Source organism: Lactuca virosa, chromosome 5 (genome assembly GCF_052849685.1).
Source record: "Lactuca virosa cultivar CGN04683 chromosome 5, Lactuca_virosa_CGN04683_v6, whole genome shotgun sequence".
Lineage (NCBI taxonomy): Eukaryota > Viridiplantae > Streptophyta > Magnoliopsida > Asterales > Asteraceae > Lactuca > Lactuca virosa.
In genome coordinates, this window is record NC_136430.1 from 337414682 (window position 1) to 337424673 (window position 9992).

General features: G+C 32.0%; 1 protein-coding gene across 1 annotated transcript; it reads right to left on the reverse strand.

Moving 5' to 3' along the window:
* Positions 1–322: 322 nt before the first annotated feature.
* On the reverse strand, positions 323–4547 carry MCM4 (Minichromosome maintenance (MCM2/3/5) family protein). The gene is made up of 16 exons (XM_079052111.1): positions 4470–4547; positions 3678–4337; positions 3458–3586; positions 3192–3273; positions 2945–3082; positions 2771–2837; positions 2438–2677; positions 2128–2340; positions 1961–2059; positions 1718–1878; positions 1545–1641; positions 1289–1450; positions 1042–1201; positions 824–960; positions 664–717; positions 323–569 (listed from the first exon to the last, which is right to left on the reverse strand). The coding sequence occupies exons 1-16, from the start codon at positions 4489–4491 to the stop codon at positions 495–497; spliced, it is 2496 nt and encodes an 831-aa protein (XP_078908237.1). The 5' UTR covers positions 4492–4547; the 3' UTR covers positions 323–494.
* Between the last annotated feature and the right edge of the window lie 5445 nt (positions 4548–9992).

Consider the following 9992-nt stretch of genomic DNA (forward strand, 5'->3'; position numbering starts at 1 on the left):
GTGACATGCTCATAAACACTTTAAAGGGGGTTCTCATAATGAATCTCCCATACTTGTCGTTTTCAGTGATTCGATAACATAATAATTAAAAGATTTAACATTTATTCTTGGACATTATTTAACAAGAAAATATTATAAGGAAATGAAGAGTTTCAAGTATGGGAGATTCATTATGAAGTCAAAAGGATCATCATCTTCTCGTTTGAACTCAAGAAGCATTCCTCTTTTGATTGCAGACAGAAATATTTGGAAGAGTTATCGATATGTTTTATAGCATTTGATCTTTTAGATAAATAGTTTACCACAACATCAACAACTAAAATAACACAAAGTCAAACCATAATTATCTTAAGCACACAACAAATCAGCAAGAATCTGTGTCTTGGGGTTAACAATAACAAAAATAATAATAATATGATTGCTTAAAGTTGAGCCCTCTTTCTGCTGCCTTTCTTTCCTATAAAACACAAGTTTTATCTCTCTTCATTTGTTCATCATACTCGTTTAACACTGTCACCATGGATCACCACAAATCCCTCACTTGCAAGACTACCAAGTGCATTTCGTAGCTGACACAAACAAAACAAAAAAAAAATCAATTCGTTTATTAATAATAAACTTAATTTTGTTATTTGTATTAAAAGAAAGGGAAGTGAAACTTACATCATTAAGGTGAAGTTCAGCATTATTGCTTTGCTGCTTCAGCTCTTCCAGCAACTGTAAAAAGTAATTACATTTTTTTTTTATAAAACTCAAGATAATAGTTCTTATATCTATAAATAAGTTGCTTAAACTTATTAAATAAAAAAAAAAATCATGTTACCTCTAGCATTCGAGTAGATGGACCTCCTAATTGCATTTTTTCCATGATGATATTTCGAGTCATCCCTACCAAATTGTCCCTTCTCATTCTTTCACTTGCAGACACACCAGTTGTTATCAGGTCCATATCAATAGTTCCTGTTAACAAAACAACATTATTAACCTAAACAAAACAAGAAAATAATACTTTTTTAAATATAAATAAATGTATATATATACCAGTAGCATGATCTGTTGCAGATTGCTGTAATGCAACTTCAAGAAGCCGAAAAGCCTCCACAACATCTTTTTTCTCCACCAATTCTGAAAATCTAATTCTAGCCAAAGCCTCACTGAGACGTATCAGACTTTCAATTTGTCTAGGAGTAGCTGTTATCACCTGTTAATTTTTAAAACCAAATATTTATTTCATTCTATTTTCTCATTATAAAATTCAATAAGGTTTAGGAAAAGAAAAAGTACAAACCTTTTTACTACTTCCTGGGAAATTCCCTCTTCTTCTCATTTCAACATAGCCACGTGTCAACTCTTCAGCAGCTTCATCAGACAATTCCGGATGTATGTTTTTTCTAGCATAACTCAAATAAGCAGTCAAGGTTGGAATGTCTATCACATTCTGCTCTGAATTCTGCAACCAAAAAATTTAAAATTTTAAACCTTTATTTATACTTTGATTATGTAATCGTATTAGTCACCACAATATAAAATTAAAAAAATGTTACCTCGGGATTTTCAAAATGCAATGCAACAATATGTTTGGCAAGTCGCCTATCTGTCACCTCATCAGCTTTGTCAAGAAGTAAATAAATCAAATCAAACCTGAAATCCATAAAGAAAAAGGTTAAAAAAAAAGTTACGAAATCAAATTTATTTCATACAACGTTTTTTTTTTAACCTTGAGAGCAATGTTGGGGGAAGATGTATGTTATCAATTACAGATAAACGAGGATTATAACGTGAGCCACTTGGATTTGCACATGCTAAAACTGAAGTCCTTGCGTTTAATGACGCAATTATCCCTGCTTTTGCTATTGACACAGTTTGTTGTTCCATCACCTATACACAAACAATTAAATATAAATTCAAAATTTTTGTGGTTTTGAAAGATTATAAAGAACGTATATTGGTATATTTTCACCTCATGTAACATGCTCCTTGCGTTTTCAGACATTTTATCAAACTCATCAATACAGCAAATGCCTCTGTCACTAAGAACCAAAGCCCCACTCTCCAAAACCTAATGATTAGTTGTAAATATTATTATACTTTCTTTAGCAAAATAAAATAAAAAGTTGAAGAACATACAGTTTCACCAGTTTCAGGATCTTTGGACACATAAGCAGTCAATCCAACGGCTGAGCTTCCTCTTCCACTTGTGTAAATCCCACGGGGAGCTAATTTGTGAATGTATTGTAAAAGCTGGGATTTACTGGTTCCAGGATCACCTACTAAAAGAATATTAATGTCTCCCCTGAATGTGGCTCCTGTATCATGTGTCAAAGCACTTCCACCAAAAAGCTACATTCAGATTGAAAAACAAAAAAATAAACTTTAGTTAGGTATATGTATATGTCAATGTTGGAAAATGAAAAAGAAAAACATTTTACTATTTTACCTGACAAAGAAGTCCTTTCTTCACATCATCTAGTTCCCATATGTTTGGAGCTAAAGATCTTGTAAGCATGTCGTATATATCAGGCTGTTTTGATAGCTCTTTCAGTTTCTCAACCAGCTCTTCATTATCCACACGGGGTTCTTCACCATTTTGAGTAGAGTTCTGTTCAGTTTCCATTGGATCTTCAGCATTCATTCTTGATTTATCAGTTTTCTTTAAATGAAGACAATCGATATAAGTCTGAAAACAAAAAAGAGTTGTTAGCTGACTTATATCAATAATTAGAACAAGTTTTAGTGGAATGATGGAAATGGGATAATAAAAAAAAAGTACCTTGAATAAAGACTTCACAGTTCTTTGAGTTGGGCCAACTCTCACACTCATAGCTCTGTATATCCCAGTTACCTTTTAAACAATAACAATCATTTAGAACAACAAATAACAGTAAACAAGAATACAAGATCGATCTTTAGCTAAAATGAGTATTTTTTCAAGTTCATATTGAAGGTTACCTCAACTCTGTCACCAGGTTTTCCAGCATCGACCAATTTGTCATGCATCAGCAAGCTCACTGTGTGAGGTGTACCCCCTTCAGGGATTTCATCAGGTGTCTCCTGGAGTCTTACAATTTGTTTATCTGCAAACCTGTTTCAGGGTATCACACGTTTTAGTCTAAAAACATATGCATTTATTAGTGAAATGGTGTGGTTGATAGAAAGGTGTATTAAAGACTATAGATTTTGAATGGATATACCTGCATCTATTGTGAACTAATGTCATTGAGTTCTTTGTTTTGCACTCTTCCTTCATACATATGGTTGGTTCACTGATTTGCCCTGGTAACAAGAGATAAATTTAATAGAAATAAAAAGATCGAATAGACATAATCACATATTACATTATTTATATCTGCTCTTGTAAAACAAGGTACACACAATCAAATACACTCGATCCATTTGCTAATAGCATCAACATTGTAAACTACAGTAGTAAGGTAAGATGTGAGTGTCGAAAACTTACCTCTGTCTACAACAATGGGTTCAGAAAAGTGCCCACACACTATGCATCTGAACACTGCTTCCCTGATTTCGGGAATAATCGAACTGCATCTGATAACCATTCCTTTCAATGACACCATTTTCTCAATATCTGATGATGCACAAAAGTTACAAATTAAATAAGCAACTGGAATTTAATACAGCCTCAGTTCAAAGATAAAAGCTTTATCAAATAAACGAACCAGCTGGGTTGAGATTTCTCATGGAAGTTGACGTTTTCAAATTAAAAATCCGCGCTTGTATGTGCTTCTCGAATAATGGATTGATTCTACTAACCATATCCATCAGCACAATATCGAATATGGCAAGAACTTCTAAGGGATACCTCACCATCTTCGTATACAGGTCGCTATCATAGGCATCTACATCGTTAGCATCGACTTCCAACGACTCCCCTTCGATCTCGATGACGTGGTTGATGGCTTTCATGTATTTCCCGTCAGTGTGCGACTCGTGTTCGCGGAAATGCCTCAAAAACCTCAAGATCGCAGCGTTCACGTCTTGCACGCTGATATTGGTTCCCCAAACAAACATTGCAGGGGATCCATTTGCTTCGTCTTCTTCTCCACCTTCGGATGAAGGGACTACATCGTCGGTCGAAGGAGACGTCAGGGGCACGGAGCCGGATCTCCCTCTACCACCACGACGCGATGATGGGGCCGTGGAATTGGGTGTTGGGGATGGTTCAGGTGTGCCAACATAGCGGGAATGTGATGGTACTGGCGGCGTCCCAACTGCCGCAGATGGACGACCGCGCTTTCGACGGCTGTTGCGAGTATTGTTCGCAGGAGAAAGTGTGTTCCTGCCTGGGCTTGAAATTAAGTCATCAGTTGACGTAGGTCCTGTGAAATATAATCGAGTTAATTCAGTTAAGACCTAATTCCGATGAAAAATCCCAAACTTCTAAAAGATAAACTGAAAACCGAAAAATCAAATCAAGCAAACAGATAGAAAATTATCGCCGGAGGTATTACCTGGAGAAGAGTCGGAAGCCATTTTCAGTTTCCGGATTGATTATGGCGGGAGATTGAGATGCAACTATGGTACGTAGGTTAACCAGTGGAGAGTAAAAAGGGAATCTTGGAACTTTTGGCGGGAAAGAGCTGTTGCTTGGCGCCAAGAAAGTAAATTGGGCTTCTTTTTGGGGTTTCAGTGTTGATGAATAGGCCCATAAGGGATTTAAAAGTAGTCCAAAGTATGTTAACTTAAGTACTTAACGATGAAAACATGTGTATTTTATATTTCTAGGGTTTGTTACTTGTTTATAATTTTATTGTTCACGGTTTCACGCAATGGTTTTTATATAAAAAAAATATTTTTTTATATATATGATTAATCTATTAAAAATGATACATAATTAATATGGTCTGAATTTGAATATATATATATATATATATATATATATATATATATATATATATATATATATATATATATATATATATATATATATATATATAAATGTTTAACTTTTCTCTGAATTTGAAGACAAAAAATTACTTATATTTTATTAAAACAAATATTTTTTTAAAATAAAATATGAACACTTATTGTTTTTTTTTTTCAAACTCACTATATAATGAGTAAATTAACCCTTAAATTTTTCAGGACATTTTGAGACATATTTATTTGTCATAAAACATTTAATTTTTTTTCATGATTATATTCTTTTTGTAAACAATACAGTAAATTTTAAAAGTTTGATTTTTTACAAAGAAAAAACAAAAATTATCGACACATAATAAAGTGACTGAAAACAAATGAAGTCACAAAAATAACATCCTGACACATGGCAGAGACAAAAATAACATCTGTTGTAGAAAATGACCCCACGTTTTAGATATTTGTATATTTTTCATATTAAATCTAAAGCGTTCAATTTTGCAATTTAATCTAAATCATTCAATTTTGGCGTCGACAAGGACTTCGTCGGTGCCACCCATTTTGTTGTCTCCTTTGAAGGCCACATCACCGTTTGTACCACCAGAACATGTCAAAATCACAACCTCCACAGTTCATCACCACCATAACCATCAATTTTCTGAAAGAGGCAAAAACACATTCGATTTTCCGACGAAGACAAAAAACCCTCCGGTCTTAAAACACACTCATCTTCATCCCCCATCGTCACCGGAGCCATCAACCTCTTTTTCTCTGGTTGTTTAAGATCACTATAACCCTTCGTCGGAGTCGTTAGAGCCGTCGGAGCCTTCGATTTGAAAAACCTTCGTTGGAGTCATTAACATTGTCAGCGCTTCGATTTGAAAACCCTTCGTCACATAGAGAAGAACTGACGGAGAAGAAGAAACAAAATCTGAAAGATTTAGGGTTTTTGGTCGGGGTGGACAAACCGAGAAAGGCAGCAAACGAACTACGACCGTGGATAAGGACATTGCAGTGCCGCCGATTTAAGCAAAACATCGATCTGAAAATCGAAACATCGAAGATGTGGAAACATCGATCTAGAAATCGACCACGACGAAGATGTGGATCTGAGGGTTTCTTTCTTCGTCGGATATGTGCCTCTTCATCTCCCACCTATGTCTTTCTTTATCTCCCTAGTTCTGGTTGCGTCTTTTCGTCTCCTTCTTACCGGCATCGACTTCAGGTGGTGGTGGTTGTGCTATCGGTGGTGGTGGTGATTGTGCTTCACCAGTGATGTGGTGTTAAGGATGTTAACAAAAATAAAAAAGGCAGATAAAGGGGAGGGTGTTTACATTTTTTTTTATTTTGTATAATACAAAGGGCAAAATCGGTATTATAAAAAAAATTTAAAAAAAATGGACAAAATTTGCAACAAAATGAAAATTTTGGACCACTGGTGATAGTCCAAACATTTTTGGACCAAAGTGGCAGAATCGAAGGCTCCGACAGTGACATTTTTTAGATTAGATTAGAAATGGTTGAAGAAAGTGACATTTATGTTTTCTAATTTGATATTATATTTACATTTAAGATGATGAAATTAGGGATAGTATTTTTTTCACATTTGAATGTATCTAATTTTCTTTTCATGTTTGAGAGTTCATACCACACGTTAGGCAACAAAGAGCATATCTAGAACTTGGAAAATAGTTTTTCACATTGATGTTTGCATGTTTTAATTATATGGATATGAATTTGTTTGGAGAAAAAGAACACTAGTTGCATTATTGTTTTATAAAATTATTTTAAATACAAATTTAATACAAGTATTGCGGGCATTATTAAATTTTTTAGTCCAAGGCATTAAAACCCAATGGACTGGATTTATAGCAATGGTTTGTCAAGAACCAAGGGTTGCTCCATTTGTTTGGTAATGATTCTCAAATGGATATTTCATTCGTGATAGTTGATTCTTGTATTCTATATTTTTCAAGGATTAAGTATAGTGATATATCGTTTTCGGTGGTATTTTTTTTTTCGAGCTTGACATCTATAGAAATAATTCGCTTATTAGCATGTGAATATAATCATTTTCCAATAAAAAATTTAACATTTTAATCAACATTTTGGAAAACGTTTTTTTATTAAACTAAGATTAAAGATTAATATTTCACTTTATGAATACCTCATAATGTGGTGACACCGATATCGTTATTTAGATGGTCAACGATTTGTCAATTATACCGTAATACAACCTGTAGACCATTATAGCATATATATATACATCGGTATGTTTTGACTTGTTTAAATGTTCATTTCGGTTAACATTTTGAAATATTTAGATTCATATTTTCATCTTCATGAATGTCCCACAATGTGGTAACATTCGGTCCAATTATTTAGGTAAATAAGAGTTTGTAATTATTTCATAACGAGGGTTTTAAGTATGATGTTGCGGCGAAAGTTTAAAGAATTTGAGAAAATTGGTTGCGTTTGAGAGATAGAGAAGAGAGAATGTGTGTGTAAAAAACAGAAATAATAATGCACTTTCTGTTTTTGTCACACACAACAAACTCACACATAAACATACACACACAATCACTTGCAAGCGCAGACAATGTTTTAAAAATCGCTTTGAACCGATCGGTCGAACTGGTTGGACCAGGAACCGGTGAATGAAGCGGGTCAACTATCACTGGTTTTATGTCTATTTTTAAATCGGAATGAACTGACCGGTTTTTACAATAACTCAGTTGAACAGGTTTTTACAAAAACTCAGTTGAACTTGTTAAACTGAATACAAACAGATGGAAAAAAATCATTTTTCATAATAAACTTTGGTGATATTTTCACATTTATTTAGATTTTTTAAATAAAAACATATAGTAAATGTTATGAAGTTTTTGATTAAATTGCATTCATCTAAAACTATATTTTTTTCAATATTATACTTTATTTTATTTTTGATGTATGCGGATTTATGTAAAACTTACTGTTATGTGCTATTTTAATTTATTCGGATTGATCTTCAACTTGTTTCCGTGTATTTTTAATGTTTGAACCTGTGGACGTCAGATTCTTGATTTATGTATGTATGTATTTGTTGAAAAATAAAAAAAATATGAAAATTAAAAAAACTGGTTGACCCGACGGTTGAACTATCATTATTCCTGTTCAACTACAAACTGGTTTTTAAAACATTGAGCACATACAATCAAACATATAACCACAAATACATAGATGTTTATTGCATTGTCCCTTGAAAACCTTAGTAACCATAGCAAATTTGCGACACATAATTTATGAACGTTGCTATTGGCACCCAAAAATTGAGTTAAAACCATTATTTTTCAAAAGTCAAAATCACTTTTCTTAAAACCCAATCTAAGATGACGTATTATATATTATTAATTTGTATTTTACTATCTGAATAAAAACTATCTTTATATATTATTAAATTGTATTTTACTATCCGAATAAAAACTATCTTATTTACGTTTTTCTTTTGCCTTGTTCCTTTTTTCTTGAATAATTTTTTTTTTATTTTAAAGACGTTTTTTTCTTTTTCCTTTTTACTTGAATAAATTTTTTTATTTTAAACACTTTTTCTTTTACTTTTCATATATATATATATATATATATATATATATATATATATATATATATATAATTTAATGTCTTTTCTATTTTTTTGATATAAATAAACAAAATATGATATTTTTCGTAACTATATAACCATGTTAGGCAAAACTAATAGGTTTTAAATGAGTATACTAAAAATAACTTATTAAAAAGTTTTCAAGTTTTTTCTTTTAAAACCGAAAACATACACATGCGTCCTAATATTACATATTTTATTGTTAATATAAGCACCTTTATAATAAAATTAAAATAGGACTATGTTTAAGATCAAATAAAAATAATATAACTATTTGTAGATTTACAATCCTTCAAGTTACTCCATGTTAATATTATATGTTTTATTGTTAATATTAACATATTTCTAACAAAAATTAAAATATGACTGTGTTTGACAAAACAATGGTAAATAAAGACTAACTTTTATTTATCGTAGTTGCGTTTGATTAAAAATAATTGTAATTATGTTTTGTTAATTATAAACATTTGCCAATAATGATTTAATTTTGACCTCATAAAACTTATTGGAACTCAAAGTTGGAATGTATTTATATTTATGGTCCTTTAACTTACACTGCATTTACAATAGATACTTTATCTTTATTTCGGTGCGGTGTAAATGAATATCACTAGGATCAAATCAAAATAATATAACTATATTTATATTTATGGTCCTTTAATTTACCCTACATTTACAGTAAATACATTATTTTTATTTCAGTGCATCAACTCAAAATAATATAACTATATTTACATTTATGGTCCTTTAACTTACCTTATATTTACAATAAATACCCTATCTTTATTCAAATGCCATCAAATCAAAATAATATAACTATATTTATATTTATGGTCCTTTAACTTACCCTACATTTACAATAAATACCCTATCTTTATTTCAATGTGATGTAAATGAATACCACTACGATCAAGTTTACATTTATTGATAGGCATATACCGGACCAAAATTGCAACTTAACAGTCACAAGCCCAAATCAGAAATGGGTCACAGTAGCCCAACTCGAGTACCACATTAAGTGACTGTCTTGAGATGAAGTTAGCCACGTTTTTAACCCACAAGTTATTTTCCATTTTTCAGTTTAGTATTGTCTTTTTACTTATTGTTTGAAACTGTCAAGTTAGTTTTATTTTGATTTCCACAAGTGTAGGAAACGTGGTTAGTGGGTCTTTTCTTTTGGCGTATATGTACAGAGAAAAAGAAGGAATGAAACAGTTTTTTAGTTCCTGAAATTTATTTGCTTTCTCTGTATTTTCATGGAGGAATCAAGGTCCATGTTATTCTAATTTGTGACAGGTAATTAGAAGGTGAACTTGGGCAGCTAGATCGGAAGTCTCGTGGTGTAACTGTATCGAGAATTCAGGTTTAGTTTTCAACCTGTTATAATTTATTGTGTTGGGTATTTTCGATCCTGTTTCATAGCTTGTTGCTATCATATTGGTATCAGAGCATGGATACCCAAAGCATAAGCGAG

Bases quoted from the DNA above. Each gene is read 5' to 3' on its own strand.
- MCM4 (XM_079052111.1), bottom strand. From the start codon at position 4,491: ATGGCTTCCGACTCTTCTCCAG. The intron at 4,338-4,469 runs GTAATACCTCCG...TATATTTCACAG, and splicing joins GGCTTCCGACTCTTCTCCAG to GACCTACGTCAACTGATGAC. The intron at 3,274-3,457 runs GTAAGTTTTCGA...TCTTGTTACCAG, and splicing joins ACCCATTGTTGTAGACAGAG to GGCAAATCAGTGAACCAACC.